The sequence below is a fragment of the Molossus molossus genome, unplaced genomic scaffold, assembly GCF_014108415.1.
Source record: "Molossus molossus isolate mMolMol1 unplaced genomic scaffold, mMolMol1.p scaffold_m16_p_13, whole genome shotgun sequence".
NCBI classification, from domain to species: domain Eukaryota; kingdom Metazoa; phylum Chordata; class Mammalia; order Chiroptera; family Molossidae; genus Molossus; species Molossus molossus.
In genome coordinates this window covers 28463716-28480979 of record NW_023425348.1, presented here as the reverse complement: position 1 = coordinate 28480979, position 17264 = coordinate 28463716, and the positions used below count along the sequence as shown (strand labels likewise).

General features: G+C 45.7%; 1 protein-coding gene across 3 annotated transcripts in view; it reads left to right on the top strand.

Annotated features, from left to right (window-relative positions):
• FAT3 (FAT atypical cadherin 3) overlaps positions 1–17264 on the top strand; it is a 502003-nt gene that overhangs the window by 418343 nt on the left and 66396 nt on the right. For all 3 annotated transcript variants that reach the window (XM_036258794.1, XM_036258793.1, XM_036258791.1), the window contains 3 exons: positions 2168–2364; positions 3682–3835; positions 5981–6214. In XM_036258794.1, coding sequence (XP_036114687.1) covers positions 2168–2364; positions 3682–3835; positions 5981–6214 — 585 coding nt within the window. The remainder of the gene's footprint in view (positions 1–2167; positions 2365–3681; positions 3836–5980; positions 6215–17264) is intronic.

Sequence of the window (17264 nt, the reverse complement as noted above, 5' to 3'; positions counted from 1 at the left end):
CCATACTGCCGAGGCCCCTGAGCTGACCCCCCACACATTGTGCCTTATAATCGAGAGTGCAGACTGGCCCTCAAACTCCACCTCTTCCTACTGCATCCTTCCGGCAGGACTGCGATCTCTGCCTTCTGCTCTTTTATTTATTTTTTATTTATTTATTTATTTTTTTTATCCTCACCCAAGGATATTTTTCCATTTTTTGTACAGATAGAGTGGGAGGGAGAGAGAGGAAGGGAGAGAGAGAGAGAAACATCGACGTGAAGGGACACATCGAGTGGCTGCCACCCACACGACCAACCAGGGCCGGGGACAAACTGCAACCGAAGTATGTGCCCTTAGCGGGAACCGAACCCGGGTCTCTCCGGACCGCAGGCCGATGCTCTAACCGCTGAGCCAAACTGGCCAGGGCCTGCCTTCTGCTCTTTTAAAGATTCACTGTAAGAAGGCGAGCGGGCTCCACCTCTTCAGTGCAGTAGCAGCCAGTAAGCAGTATGCTTCCCTGTGTGTTTGTTTCCTGTCTGTCTCCCCACGAGAAGGTGAGTTCAGCAGGAGAGCAGAGATGCTGTTGGTTTTGTCCACTGCTGTGGTGCTACTGCTGGAGCAGAGCCTGGCCTGGAGCGGGTGGTGAATACTGGTTAAATGGCCGAATGGCAAAACAGTGGTGCTTTCATTGAACTCCGGACTCCTTGCCAGTGGTCTCGTCCAGTCTTCTCCATGTGTGAAGTGACATTCCTTTCCTCTCCAGTTGGAAGGTCAAAGTAGTTGTCTTCCTCCCTCTTCCTGCCTTCTGCAGGCCACTTGGTCACCGTGTAGTTCAGTGATGTGGAAGCAGTCAGGTGTCAGCATCTTCCAGAGCTGTTCTCGTCTCTCCTCCTGTGCGCCTGCTTTCGCCAGCTTCACTCCAACGCTGGAGCTGACTGGAGGGCTTACCTTCGAGCTGCTCCTTCCATGACCCCTTGTTGGGCTCTGGACTACTCATGGCTCTTCCTCCATGGCAAAACTGTTCTCCCCCAACTCCAGTCCTTATCAGAAGAGTGCAGCTGTATGATAAAGCCTTCATTAAAAGGCTCCCCAGTAGCAGAAACCCAAAACATTGATTTGAAAGACTATATACCCCTCTGTGTTCATTGCAGCTTTATTTACAATAGTCGAGATTGGGAAGCAGCTCAAGGGTCCATCAGTAGATGAGTGGATAAAGAAAGTCATGGTACATGTACACCATGGAATATTACCTGGCTGTAAAAAAGAAGGAAATCTTACCTTTGGGGGACAGCATGGAGGGACCTGGAGAGTGTTATGCTAAGTGAAATGAACAAGTCAGAGAAAGACAAGTGTGATATGATTTCACTTATATATGGAATCTAATGAACAAAATAAACTAACAAGCAAAATAGAAATAGACTCATGGATACAGAGAATACACTGACAGCTGTCAGAAGGGAGTGGGGGTTGAGGGCCCTGGTGAAAAAGGTGAGGGGGTTAAGAAAAAATGAAACTTGGACACAGACAACAGTGTGGTGATTATCAGAGGGAAAAGGGGTGGAGGGAGGTAAGAGGGTAAAGGGGGGATAGACGGTGATGGAAGGAAAACATGGGGTGGTGAACACGCTATACAATATACACATGATGTATTGTAGAATTGTACACCCAAAACCTATATAATTTTATTAACCGATGTCACCCTCATAAAAATTTTTCCAAAGGTTCTTTACTAGAACGGACTGCCTTTCCTTGATTGCATTATCAACAGCTAATGAAACTGTCTTGATAACAAGAGCCACAGTGTATTCTGTCCTCCCTTGAGAAAGTGGAAAGACAAGTGTGTCATCCTGAGAAGAGGATTGATTGTTCCCAGTTTGAATTTGATTGTCCATAAGGGGAACTAAACAAGAGATCATCTCCAGCTTGTCTAAGTGCATTTTGTTCTCTTGAACGTTACTGTTTTACTTTCCACACAAGCCAAGCCTATAAATACCGGGCGCTCTTATGCAAGAATCAAAAGGAAGTGAGAATCAACTATTGTTCCGTATTGTTAATAATCTAGTTTGCAGGGCACCTGGATGCTCCCACACAGGCCTCTCACTGGAAGTGCAGACCAGAGTTTTCATGCATAGCTTCAAACTCTCTCTCTCTCTCTCTCTCTCTCTCTTTTTTTTTTTTTTCACTACAGGAGGGAATCCCCGAGGAAGGTTTGCCCTGGGGCTGGTGCAGAGTGAGTGGAAGGTGTACGTGAAGAGGCCTCTCGATAGGGAAGAACAGGACATTTACTTCCTCAATATCACCGCCACAGACGGGCTCTTTGTCACACAGGCAATGGTGGAGGTAACTGTCAGTGATGTGAATGACAACAGCCCAGTGTGTGACCAGGTAAGATCTGTATCAAATTGGTGGCTCCTTTTACTCTGCTTCTCTAACATTAAAGACCCATTTCCCTTTTCTGCCTAAGGCCAGGCTGCTTTCTGCTCTTTCCTGCTTAATTAGTGAGCTCCAATGGGCTATAAGAGGGTAGGAGGTGGGTCTGGGATGAAATGTTATAAACGTGGAAAGAGTAGAGGTAGCATGATCAGGTACCTAATTTTGCCCACAAAAACAAAACCATGAGTCTTAAAGTAAAATAACTTTAAAAGAATTGTAAAGGACCTTATATGTCATTCTGTCTAAATCACTGATTTCATAAAAGAGAAATGGGCCACTTGAAAGCATAAATTACTTTTTTGGTGTAAGTTTCCACAGCTGGTTAGTGGCAACATTGGCGGTGAACCCAGATCTCCAAGCCCCTCGCGAGGTAGCTTTCCTATCACACACAAAACTTCAGTCACTGCAAGGTGCCAGGACTAGACTGTGTTTTCTCTCTTACTGAAATTAGATCACTATTAATTTACCTTTCCTCTTTTAATCACCACCTGGACCAAGAGACAGTACTGGTGTTCTGTAGCTTAGAAACAGTGTTGCAAATAGATTGATTCTCTCACACTAGTGCCAAGTGTTAGTAGTGCCTCCGTAAAGGGTTGAAGGGCTCCAGGGATTCGCTGGTGTTAACAGAAAAGAAGACCACGATGCCCGGCTGGTTTTGCTCAATGGTTAGAGTCGCAGCCTGAAGACTGAAGGGTCACGAGTTTGATTCCCAGTCAAGGGCATGTACCAGGGTTGCAGGTTCTGTCCCCAACTCTAGTCAGGGTCATGTGGGAGGCAACCAATTGATGTGTCTCTCTCACGCTGATGTCTCTCTCTCTCTCTCTACCTTTCTCTCTTTTTCTCTCTCTCCCTCCCTCCCTTCCACTCTATCTAAAAACCAATGGAAAAATATCCCGAGACGAGGATTAACAAAAAAAAAAAAAAAAGAAGAAGAAGAAGAAGATCATGATCTGTATGTGATCTGTGTCATGGTTGCACAGGGACAGGGAATTTTGTGTTTTACTGACCATTGTACTCCTAGCATCTAAGTAGTACCTAGCATATAGCCGTGCTCAGTCAGTATTTGTTGAATGAGTGAGCATGGAAGGGGCAGGACAAGAGACATACCATGTTTCATCACATATTGTAAAACGCTTCTATGATATAGGAGAAGACTAGCCGAAGCTCAACTATACGAATGCATTTGTAAAGAAATCATGTATCATGCTAACTATGGCAGCTGCCCCACAAATACGAATGATTTAATTAGCTTTCTTTACCTTTGCCTAGGTTGCATATACAGCATTATTTCCCGAAGACATCCCATCAAATAAAATCATCCTGAAGGTCAGTGCCAAGGATGCTGATATTGGATCCAATGGAGACGTACGATACTCACTGTATGGATCTGGACACAGTGAATTTTTTCTAGATCCAGAAAGTGGTAAGGTGAAATTTATTCTTTGGGTAAATGCCATTGTTAGTCCATGAGAGCAGTGAGTGGGTAGCTGGTCTACAAGAGCCTTGATATGATGCCTGCCTGTCTTGGGCTCTAAGAAACGCTAGTTGTACGTGGTACTTGAAGGTGCCTGCTCTGGAGTACACAGACTTGACTCGGCTTATAAAACTTGCGCTGACTTCCTTACATTTATTAGCATCGAGTAATCAGACAGGTCTACTTGCTTCTCCTGTTTCTCATATTCGTGAGTTAAAGCATCTGCCCTATAAAGAGTTTAAATAGAATTACATCACAAACACAGGTTGCCATGCAAACCAGACAGCAATGCACAGTGAGGAGAGTTTTTCCCTGTTGAAATCCCTTTTGGGTCCCTTCCCGATACTTATTAACACACTTGTCTGGTTTTTATTAAACATTCCTGTTTCGTTTCTCCAAAGTTATGAGCCCTCAGATTTGCTTACACATTCAGGTAAAATTTATAAAGTGAAAGGTTATGTACACCACAGCAGATGCCTCCATTAAAGGCCAGGGCTCAAGGAAAAGACATTTTCTGTGGAGGTAAATTATTTCAGTGTTATGTGTTGGACGGTTCATCCACTGGCAATTTGTAAATGAAGAATAAAGATTGAGCAGCTTGCATATTTCGGTGTTGTCTGGGTCCTACTGAACAACAAAATCCTGGGACTCCGAGAGGTAGGGGTTCTTCCCTGCCCCACTCCCATGGCACCTTTATTCTACTTGGAAGCCCTGAGCATATAGGAATAGACCACTTGGCTATATGTGCCCGGTGTTTATTTATTCAATAGCTACACTTACTGGGTAGCGAGTTGACATAAAAGAACTTCACGGGACATTTGTGGTAGACTCCAGGACGAACAGAACAAACCATGCCCAAGTGAGAAAGGCAGACCGATAAGCCAAGTAGTAATAGCGAAAGGCCGAATGAAATGGGTGGCCCAGCAGAGGTATCAGGGGACAGGGCGCAGAGGAGGAAGTAACTCATTCTGGGAAAGGAAACTGTTCTAGAGAAGAGCAGGCATTTGGACTGAGCCAGGGTTCTAGTAACTAAGGCAGGACGTTGCGAGGGGCAGCGTGAGCAGAGAGCACGGCCCACGCAGGGAACGCGTGGTTTGTGACAAACGGGGTTGGGAAAATAACTTTCACCACATCATGGAGGGGCTTGAATACCCAACTGGAAAACCACGGGGGGTGGGGGCGGGGAATCTAAGCTATATGTGAGAACTGGCTATAGCTAGGAAACCACAGGACGAACTGCTTTATAGGTCTGGCTGGCGAGGTCCAAATAGCATCTGCTAATTTTGTTTAAGTGTAATAGTATTTTATGAGTCATACGTTTCACCAAATAGCATTTATTCAGGTCTGTCACTGTACTTGATGTTTAACTATTAAATTTTAAACAACAACAACAACACCTCTGTTGGGGCAGACACCCAGCACCAGTGTAGCTGTTCCAGTGGTTAAAATACATAACCTACCTCCATATTGGTTGCTAATAGCTGCTTCTCCAAGCTCCTCAAATATTCCTTCACTGGGACCCTCCCCCAGCAACCACAGACCCATCCACAATCCAGCTAGTAGGGCCCACCTGGCACAGTAGGGCTCCTTTAAGACCTCCTTCTGCTACCTCCAGCCTGTTTTGATTGTTTTCCTCTAAAAGATGGGGTACTAAGATATTAAGTACCTGGAAGCAGAGAGCCTGCCTGCCCCTTCTGGGTCTACAGGTTATTGACAGGATTGACTATCAGAGAACTCAGGATACTGGTCCCTTCTCTGTGCTTTTTCTGGAGATATAGCCGAAATCCAGAGACTAGCAGGCCTTGTAAGGTGTAAAGAGGTTTGGAGCTTCTCGATGTAGCCAAAAGGAAGAACCCCAGATACCAGATGTTTCACAGTGAAATTAATTAATTTGAAGTCATGCATTTGGTTTGTTGTTGCTCTAAAACCACATGCATTTTCCCCTGATGCTTAAAATCTAATTTGTTCTATTTTTCAAAGTATAAGGCACTAGAGCTGAATGTCACTTCCTGTGTGGGGATTCTTTATAGAATGGATCCTCTGCTTCTCGAAAGAAAGAAAATTTTTGAAAAGCCGGGCTATTTATATTCACAGGCGAGTTAAAAACCTCGTCTCTGTTGGACCGGGAGAAGGTCCCTGCATACAACCTGATCGCCAGGGCCACCGATGGGGGTGGCAGGTTCTGCCAATCTGACGTCCACTTGATCCTGGAGGATGTGAATGATAACCCCCCTGTGTTTTCTTCTGACCACTACAACGCCTGTATCTATGAGAACACAGCCACCAAGGCTCTGTTGACCAGAGTTCAAGCCGTGGATCCTGACCTTGGTAAGTCAGTTGCACTGATGGGACCCCTCCCTGTTCAGGCATTGGACACATCCTGGGTGCTGCCTTCTGTTACTTTCATCAACACAGCTTTCAGCTCTTCGATACTGTGAATTCCTTTACCTTTAGCAAAGAATTCTGGACTTGTTTTTGGTTTCCCTTTTAACCTTTAGAATAAAAATAACGGCTTCCTTACTTGCTCGTTTGTTCTGAACGTAGTTAAAATGCTGTGTTGTGTGGCAGGGAAAATTCATTTCCATTTCTGTAAAGAATGGCATCTACATGCTTTGGCTGAAATATGACAATCTCAATTTATGGTAGTGCCTTGTAGTGCAAAGATCACTTACTAAATGTGCTGCCAGTCCAATATGGCCTTTTTTAAACCGCCATCTCCCAGAGCCTTTTGGTCACATGTAAACTGACATTTCTAGGCAGGCTGAGGGTGAGTGAAATAAGAAGAAATTAGAATGAAAGTTGCTAATAAAGTTTGTGTTCAAAACCACTTACATAATGAGATGGTGAGTTAGAAAAGACTACAGTTAATTGCTAGGTAGTCCTTCTGAGAATGCATGAGTTATCGAGGTGACTGCATGATGGAATATAAATACCAAAGGGCATGTAGACAGCCTCTCGGATAGCGTTTTAAGGGCTGAAAATCAGAGGACTGGGGAATGATGGGGTGTGTCTGCTCTGCTAATCAGGCCTTTATATAATTCAGTGTCTTATTGCTTAATTCTGAAATGAAAGAAAAATTATTGGACTAATGGAAAAGTAAATACATGATAATTAGTTGAACACAAATGTAATGTCCAGGGTCTCTGCATATGTCTCCTTAGAGAAATTAGTGGCTACACTTTAAATTATTGCTCTTACCTTATTAGCATAATTTTCTAGGCTAAGAACCAACCCTTGAAAAATCTTCATACTATAAAGCTTGATAAAAAAAAAAAAAATGATAAACAGGAAAAGAGTCTTATTGATTTGTAATTATGCAGTGCCTACAACTGTTCTTCTTTAAAGGAAAATTAGAAAACATTCTCTAGACTCTTATTAGTAGACTTTTGGGGGGAAAAGGACAGAAATCATGCAAATGAATCTTTTAATAATTGAAATTTGACTTTGAGAATGTGTAATTGAGCCATAGATGAAATTTTAAGATTCAGTGATTCTTTTAATTAAAAGAAAATTGAATTAAAATTTCAATGTTAAGAAATTGGAATTTACTGCTCTTTCTCTTCGTGGGGGAACTGGGTGCGCTCTTCCTACTGGAGACAGAGACAGAGACAGACGCCGTCTGCCGAGTGCACGTGCCTTTCAGACAGAGGAGGCTGCGGAGACATGACTGCCCCCAGCTGTGGTTGTGGTGAAGACTAAGCTATTAGCTCTGTGCTCCTTTTCCTGCCTCTGAGTCAGCTGTCCTGGTTGGGAACTGGAGAGGAAAAGATGACTAGGCTCTGGTCCTTAAGCAGGGCAGCGATGATAAAGCCTTTGAAGGGCCAAAACCAGAATAATGACCTTATCAACACCTCCCGCTGCTCATTTGCACTAATTAGCAAAAGGCTTACATTCAGAGCCTCAAGTAGACACAGAAGTCGTGAGTGCTGCTGATACCTACCTATAGATTTCACTCGCCCGCCGTTGCATCAGGATGACAGATTCTGGTTCAGCTTTTCAAGAACACATTTAGTTGTTTTTGTTGTTACAGATGTTTCTCCTTTTTCCCTCATTGACACCTTCCTCTCAATCCTGCCCCCCACCCCCAGCGTTGTTGTCTGTGTCCATGGTTACACATTCATTTTTAGCTTGTAAAAGTAAAAGAGCTGCCCTGGCCAGTTTGGCTCAGCAGTTAGAGCATCGGGGCCCATGGCCCATGGACAGACGAGTCACGGGCTTGATTCCGGTCAAGGGCACGTACCTCGGTTGCAGTTCGGTCCTCAGCCCTGGTCAAGTTCGTGCAGGAGGCAACCAGTCATTGTGTCTCTCTCACACTGATGTTTCTCTCCCTCCCTCCATCCATCCTTCCATCCCTCTCTATCTGAAGATAAATGGAAAAAATATCCTCCGGGAAGAATTTAAATAAATAAATAAAAGAACACAGATAGCTGAGAAGAACAAATGCACACTCCCAAAAACACACAGGGAGCCGGGGCTCTGTCCCAGGCGCCCAGTGAAGGTCCCTGGAGGAACCTGCAGGGGGAGCCCAGTAGCAGTGGCGTCCGTCTGAGCTGTAATCAAACCCACCTTCTCCAGAGTCAGTGGCTGCATTTTCAGTGGTGGCCTGAGAGGAATTCTCCCTTTGTCAGGAGTACCCATTTCTCGGTCTTTCTAAGGAAGCACAGAGGAGCGTGAGCTGCGTGCTGAGCTACCAGCTTGTGAAGTGGGCAGTTCTTCTTGGGGTCAAACTGAACCTCTGGCCTCAAGCTAAGTGTGTACATGAATCATTAGGCTGAATCCAGCCCTCTAATATAGTTACTCTGGCTGGTAGGCTGTATTCAAAATGTTTGATGTAGTTGTCAATAAAAGTCAGGAAATTTTTATTCGAAATGTCAGTTCCTGGCATTGCATAGAAACAGCAACAGCACTCCGAAGACCCAGCAATTCCAGGGCAGAGCCCTGCAGCGGCAGGAGCTGAACCCAAGCAGCCTCCTTGCCATCCGGCAGCCCGCAGCCCCTGTTCCCACCACTTCACGTCCTCATGTTACTGCCGACCTCAGAAGCCAGTTCTCTAAAGTGACAAGGAAATACCTGGTTTTTTGTTTGGTTTTGTTTTTGTTAATCTTCATGCAAGGATATTTTTTCCATTGATTTTTACAGAGAGTGGAAGGGAGGGAGGGAGAGAAAAAGAGAAACATCAATGTGAGAAAGACACATCAATTAGTTGCCTCCTGCATGACCCCGACTAGAGCCGGGGATCAAACCTGCAACCCAGGTATGTGCCCTTGATAGGGAATTGAACCCAATGCTCCATCCACTGAGCCACACCGGCCAGGGTGGACATATCTGGCTTTTAAAATACTTTTTATTTTGAAATAATCATAGGTTCATAGGAAATTGAAAAGAAAATGGACAGGAGGTTGTACAGCATTTCCCCCCAGTGATAACATCCTGCATAACTGTAGTAAACACTCCGATTTGGGCATGAGTGTGAGTGTGTGTGTGGTTCTGTGTCATTTTACCACCTGTGCAGCTTCGTGGAACCCCTCACCTCCGTCCAGCACACCCCTCCTGCCCGCCTTCATAGCCACACCCCTCCGCCCTGCATTCCCTTCCCAGACTCTCACCCCTGGCAGCCACTGGTCTCCATAGCTAAACTCTCCTTATTTCAAGAATTGTGTTTAAATGGAATCATATAGTTTGCAACCTTTTGAGATTGGCATTTTGGTTGTTTTGTTTTTTGTTTTTTCCAGCATCATTCTTGAGACTTGTCCAGGTTGTTGTTCAGTTGGTTTTGATTCTAGCGAAGGACATCGCCCCCCCCCCCCACCCGTGTAAATGGCAGGGCTGTTTGGTTCATGAAACTTCTCTGTTAAGCACATTCCTTTACCTGAGAGCAACTGCCTTGGTCAGGGAGAGAATGAAACCAGAGGCAGACAAGATGGTGTTAAGTCTTGTTCTAGGAGTTCCAAGCAATCGCGTGGCAACTATCCAAATGTCAGCATTCAGTTCTCAGTTTCCCGTGAAAGGAAAATCTCTTTGATCCCATGAACGAATGGCATGACACGCCCTAACATTTGTAAAAAACTGAATCCCTTTGGTAAAGATTAGGAGATGTTTGCTTGTACTACCTCTTGGGATTAATATCTTACTATTTTGTCTACTAGGTTCCAAATTTTGAGGATTTTTTACTCTAGCAAACGGAATATAAAGTGATGAAGTTCAGCACTAAAATCTGTGACCAGCACTGGCCTGTTTGGCTCAGCAGTTAGAGTGTTGGCCTGCGGTCCAGAGAGACCCGGGTTCGGTTCCTGCTAAGGGCACGGACCTCAGTTGCAGTTTGTCCTTGGCCCTGGTTGGATCATGCGGGTGGCAGCCACTCGATGTGTCCCTTTCACGTTAATGTTTCTCTCTCTCTCTCTCTCTCTCCCCCCACCTTCCTCCCTCCCTCCCTCCCACTCTATCTGAATAAAAAATGGAAAAATGTCCTTGGGTAAGGATAAAAAATCTGTGACTGTTTCAGGCAAAATGACATGAAATAAAATGTCAACTTGCACTGGACTCTGTCATAGCCCGTGATAGATGGAGAGGCCAGTTCCAGATATTAGAAATTATGGACAAGGGACAGAAAACCAAGACATGTTCTAATGAGCAACTCAGATTCCTTTCCTGTAAAATGTTTCCCGCAAGGCTCGGAACTTCTTGCAGGGGCTCCAGAGGAACTTGGAGGCTCATAGCACACATTACAGCTATTTTCCATTCAATTTAACAGAGATTTAATGAGGAACTAGGTAGTAGGCACAGAAGAAGCGGCAGGATCTCACAGAGGAGGCCACGGGTCAGAAACAGTAGTGAAGGGCATGAGTCAGGAGCACATGTACTTGACCAGAAGGCTGAGCTCCCACACTGGATAGGATTTCATCAGGAAGGCATTCAGGAAGGTCACCTCGTAGAGCTGGGGAGGGGGGACCCAACTCAGGAGAGTGTCACGTTGTGCAGGACGAGAAGAGGTCAATGAGGTGAGAAGAATCGTCGGGACCTGCGGGTGGTGGTTTGGGAAGGGAAGGACGTATTTACACTAATAGGTGGGAAAGAACCATGGAGCTCTTTTGAGAAAAATCATCAGCGCTGGGTTTTGAAATGTGGATCTGATAGAAGCCTCTAAAATGGGGGCGAGGAAAGCTTCTAGGAGGGGTTGAGAAAGACCAGGAGGGCCAAAATGAGAGGGGTGGCTTTGGGATTTGAAAGGAAGTATCAGAATGTTCTCTGTGTCTGAGTCATGGGGATGCTAAGTACAGCACAGGGAATAGAGTCAGTAACATTCTAATCACTATATGGTGTCAGGTGGGTACGAGATTTATCGGGATGATCACTTAGTAAGTTATATAATGTCTAATCACTGGGGTGTACACCTGAAACTAATATGCTATAGGATAGCCACTGTAATTGAAAAATAAAAAACGATTTTCTAAGAAGACTGTGCAGTAAGGGAGGGAGCAGGTGAGAGCGGAGATGGGAACTCGCTGAGCGTTGGTGGGATGTCAGACAGGGGCTCCCGGCGAAGGTGCTGCTCGAGCCGGGAGAGCGGAGGTGGCCTGGAGGACGACTTGGTGTAGAGAGAAGGAGGACGGGTGGAGACACATTGGGAACTAAAGACCCATGTTTCAGAAGTGAATGTTGGGCTGAGAGAAGTTTGCTACTCATGACAGAGTGGAGGGCTTGCCTGCACAGGTCAGCCACGCACAGAGGAGCATTCAGAGTGGTGCAATGCTTGTCGTAACAGAGGACGTCTGTAAACGCAGGGGTTTCGTAAGGATTAATCAGCACATATAAAATGTTAGTACGGGTCCCTTTAGGAACTTTAAAATGTGAGCTATGAATTTTCAAATGGGGTGACTCAGGAAGGATCCACAAAGTGGCATTAGCTTTTAAGTTGGGTCTTAAGGGGCGGGACTGAATTTGGATGGGCAAGAAGAAGGGAGAGGGGAGGGAGGGAAGGGAGGGGAGGAGAGGGGAGGGGAGGGAGGGAAGGGGAGGAAGAATGAGGACTGTATCAGCCAAGTTGGCTTGGCTACACTAGCGAAATTTGTTCAGGTGTCAGTGGCTTAACACAGCAGACATTTAATTCTTTCCCATGTGATGTACAGGTGACATGGGGATCTGGTCCCTAGCTTGTCAATGCCACCTACTTGACCTTTGGTTCCCAAGGTCACCTCTGCAGAAGAGAAGGAAGAAGGAGGCACACCAGCTCGTAGGTGCTTCAGCCTGGGAGAGACCCTTGTCACTCTGTCACGGTCCATTGCCCAGGACTAGTCTGAGGAGGCCAGGAGATGTGGGGGCAGTCGTGGGACATCCGGTGAGCACTTGTCTCTGCCGCCGTGGTGAAATCGGGAAAGGACAGCTGGCTCAGCAGGTCCCAAAGAGGCAGCAGAGGGTGACATACTACTGTGTTAGCCTCAGCACCACAGAGACCACTGGACCTTAGAAATGAGGAGAGAAGCGGAGGAAGAAAGGGGGAGACGCTGAGGACAGCCCTGTGGGGGGCACACATCTCCCTCAGACACCTCCATCTGTTGAGAGGCTCTGTCATCTCAGGAGACTAATAAGGCAGCAGCTGTGGAGAACGCAGGGAGCTTGTTTTGGGGACTAGAGGAAAGTGGGGGAGTCACCACAAAAAGAGGGAGAGAAAAGCATCCCCGCTGAGGGCTATGTGGGCACTGGTTACACAAACGCCAATCCTGTCACTAGGAAACGAGAGAAATCCTTCCAGTCTTCCAGAACCATACCTTTCCCTCTGAAGGTACAGTGAAAACGTCATATTATCAGAGAACAGGGAGGAGACAGAGGAACCATCTCTTGACAGAACTCTGCCCTTTTGCCCGAGTGTTTGTTGGTTAGAGCCCGAGCACCCTCCATGCTGCACCTTTGCTCACTGTGATGACGTGAGCTCGCTGTCCACACGTCAGGGATTCGTTTCATGTATTTCACGAGGGAGGTGGTGTCGGGAGCCCTGTGCTGTGCCCTCATGGGGCAGAACCTGGAAGGAACTTGGTTTTCCAGTGCAGGGGTCTTGGCAGAGGCGGTGAACATTGGCCCAGTGTCTTGGAGCATCATTTACTCTGAGAGTGTAGCTCCTTATGACAAAGCAGGACGTTATGTTTCTGAAAGGAACGTCCCCTTGAAAACAATGACTGAGGGTTGTTAAATGGAAATGTTTCTGACAAACTTTAAATGAATCTATCCAGGTGTTTGCTCTCTTCTGACTCGTGCTAGCCTGTGTGTACTTTGTAATTCCTTCATCTTTTTCACCCATCCCCCACCCCCGCCTCCTCTGGCAACCATCAGTCTGTTCTTTCTCTGAAGGGGGAACTGAGGCCTGGGGACAAAGAGATTTGCCCAAGATGACTTCTTCAGTGGCAGAGCCGGTTCTGAAAGCAGGGTTTCTGGACACTCTGTCCGGTGCTCTTTCCTGTACGCTAGTAATTTTACCAAAAGATGTTTCAAGAAGGATTCAATTCTAAATTCAGCCCATCTGTTCTTAAATACCATGTATTCTATGTTTCCTAACACCTTAGAAATTGTTAACTCCAAGCTGCATAGGTCAGTGATTTAATGGTTTTTTTGTTTTGTTTTGTTTTGTTTTGTTTTGTTTCTTTCCCAAAGCTCTTATTCTCTGAAGTATTAAATCCTTGAAGACAGTTGAGGGACTATTAAAATATCTATAACAATTAAATGATGCCCCTAACAACTGGGATATTTAAGCCCTTCTCTCAAGCATGTTGAGGTCAAACCCCTTTTCTGTTGTAGATATCAAAAAACAGCATCTTATGTTTTAAGCCTTTCTCCAGAGAGCCCCGAACACTTAGCACTTGTAATCTCACTGTGGCAAGAATAGATCTTGACACTCCCAGCTGCAGGAGAAACAGAGGTTCACAGAGTTTAAGTGGTTCTCTCCAAAGGCTAACAGGCCTTAGTGGTCCTAAGTAAAGGGCTCTGGGCCTTCCAAACCCCTCCCAGAATTTATTTTGTTTTTTTCTTTATTGCTTTTAAAGAGAGAGGAAGGGAGAGGAAGAGAGAGATAGAAAGACTAATGAGAGAGAGCATCAATTGGCCGCCTCCTCATGCCCCCCACTGGGGATTGGGCCCACAATCTGGGCATGTGTCCTGACCAGGAATAGAACTGGTGACCTCTTGGTGTGTGGGTCAACACTTAACCACTGAGCCACACCAACCAGACCCTCCCACCAGCATCAGGACCTTCTGCAGTGCGTGCAGCTAGAAGGCGGGGCCGTGATACCCCCCACCTCCGTGTCACCTTAGCTACATCATAACGCGGCTTTGGGATGAGACCTGGTCAAGCATCCCACTTCCAAGCCTTTCTATCTGTCTAGCGTTAAATACATTCCTCAACCCTTCTGAACTCTCTTCCTGTTCTCTGGAAAAGTGGATATTAATTTGTTTTGTTTTGTTTTGTTTTCCCATCAGACCATGAGCTCCTAGAAAGCGGGGACACCAGCCTGATAACCTCTGTGTCAACAGCGCTGGCCCCTGCCGCCTGGTGCATGTCTGTTGAACTACCAAGTTGTTGAAAGAACTGAGTTAGACAGTCCACCTGAATTCCCTAATATACTGTATAGCAACGTGAATTCCTCGTTCCAGGGGTTTACACACACACAGCCTGGGGTCTCTCCTGCAGGAATCCTAAGAGGCTGGGAATTCCCCTCTCCAGTTCCGTTGGAGATCATGTGAATGTCTTCTGTCATTCATGGCTTAATTTGGGAATATTAAGTGACCCTCCCCCACTCCCCATGCACAAGAAAACAAGATCCCATCAGCTGATTAGGGCCCTACGAACCACCTTATCCCAAATTCCGGAAAACAGCAGCAGATAAAATAATGCACAAAAATCAGACAGCCCAGCCGGTGTGGCTCAGTTGAGCATCAACCCATGCACCAAGAGGTTGCTGGTTCGATTCCTGGTCAGGGCATGTGCCCAGGCTGTGGGCCCAATCCCCAGTGGGAGGCAGGTAGGAGGCGGCCAATAAATGTTCTCTCTCATCGGTCTTTCTATCTATCTCTCACTCTCCCTTCCTCTCTCTAAGATCAATAAAGAAAAAAAAAATCTTAAAAAAAAATGAGACAAATTGGTTATCAGCCCTGACTGTGCATCAGAATCCTCTTGGGAACTGTTAAAAATAAACAGACAAAAATAAACCAACCGGCAAGGGTTCCATCTCCAAAATCTGATTCAGAAAGTCTGGGGCAGGTCTCTACATATATTTTTTTTCCCTCTAGTTGACTGTGATGCCTTGCCTGGTTTAGGAGTCTTTGCATTTGACACATGTAAGTTTTTATTACTCTCTTCAAATCTAGTATCTTCCAAGCAGGGGGTAAAAAACACTAGTTGTTAAATGAAATAGCTAATTTCTTTCAGAAAAGGATATCCTAGTTAAGCGTTTTAGCAATCACCTATGGGCAGGAATTCTGATTTCTCACAGTTGATCACAGTGATTCACTCCCATGAGCTCACCCATTCACAATGGCCTCATCCATAGATGCCACCTATTGGTAGCGCCTTGAGCTGCTCAATTGGAACAGCCCTGATTCAACATGCAGGAACACAGAGAATGGATTTAAGGGCGTGCTAGGGTGTCTGGGGGAATTTCCACCTCCCACTGGGCACTTTGTGCAGAATCCAGGGACCTCCTTCCCCCCCACTTTGGCTTCCTGCCTTTGCAGGGTATGTCGAGGCTCAGTGGAGTGTGCTTATCAGCTTTGCTGCAGGATATACATTCTCACTTCACCTTGTGAAGCCTCCTTGACAGGTGCAATTATGTTGTCCATCATCTGCAGGGAGCTCTTTGAATAACTTCCCACATATTAAAAACCAGTCCCCACCCACACACCCTCTCCAGCTCACTCCCTCCAATCTCCCTTCTTCTCTCTGCAAATTGATCCATTCACTTATGCCCAATTTTTAGATTACTCCAGCTATAGTTGTTTATAATGGCTCTGATCATTTGTTAGTGGCTCTGAAAATAGCTTCAGCTCTTGTCATTCTAAACTTCTAATTTAGCAATATTGAACACTTGACCCTTCTCTGAGTACACTTTGCAGTTCTATCATTCTTAACTTCACATGTGTTCATATCACCTGAAATGCTCCTTCTGTTTGTCTTTTTCCACCTTGGTATTCCTGACAACTCCTGTTCTTCCTTCATGACTCAGTTTTGGTCTTTTTTGGGGGGGAAATTCCCTTGGCCACCCCTGTCCAATAGTCAGCTATGCACATGTTTATCTCCTGAGAAATGGGAGCCACTTGAGTTTTGGCGAGTGGCCCATCCTTCTTGACATCCCCAATGCCTGGCCTGCACCAAAGTCCCGTATTGAATGGATGAATGAATTGATCCCATGGTCATTCTCAGTTAAAACCACTTAGGAAACATTTTCAATATTACTATCAGGTAGAAGTCCAGCATAGAAGTTCTGTGCACCAACAGAGATGGAGTTTTGAGTACTTAGTTGACAAATTAATTCACTGACACTCAACTATCCCAGGCCTAGCAAAGTGGAAAGAGTGTCTACCCAGATGAACTGCAGCCTTTGAGGTATCCCAGGTAGTCTCACTCAGCAGTGGGGCCAGCTTTGTGGGTGTGCGGCCTCTGAATTTGCACAGGGCACCTTGCGTGGAAGGGCTCCTTGCTTGGTTCAGCGCCCTACTGTGGCTGTGTTGACTCCTTAACATTCTTAAAACATTTTTATGTGGCATGGGATCTCATAATCCTGTCACCAATCCTCCCTGGCAGAGCAGGTGCCAGCCCGACTGGCAGGTCCCTAAGGGGCTTACGGGAGAGTCAGGATCTCCCTGACTCTGTGACTGGTGCTGCATTCTGGCTTTTTTTCTTTTCTTTTGACTATTCAAGAAGCCAAGGGACTGTTGATCCCAGAGTTGGTACTTTGCCCATGGGAAAGTGCCAGAGTTAGTCATCACCCAATGAAAACGTTATTTTGTTTTTAATCCTCACCAGAGGATATCTTTCCATTGATTTTTAGATAGAGTGGGAGGAAGAAAGGGAAAGAGAGAGAGAGAACATAAATGTGAGAGAGACACATCGGTTGGTTGCCTCCCACACAACCCAGACCGGGGCCAGGTATTGAACCTGCAACGAGGTATGTGTGCCCATGACTGGAAATCGAACCCCAGACTCTTGGGTCCATGGGGCTGACACTTTATCCACTGAATCAGCTAAATTAGCAATGAAAAACTTTTAAAAAGCACTTAAAACAGAAATAGTGAGAGAGTCTATTTAAAAGTCATTTTTAAGTTGAAAAGTAATTGCAATTTCATGGACCTGCTCATGGCAACTTTCTGTTTTATTTCGTATCATCTGCAGGTATAT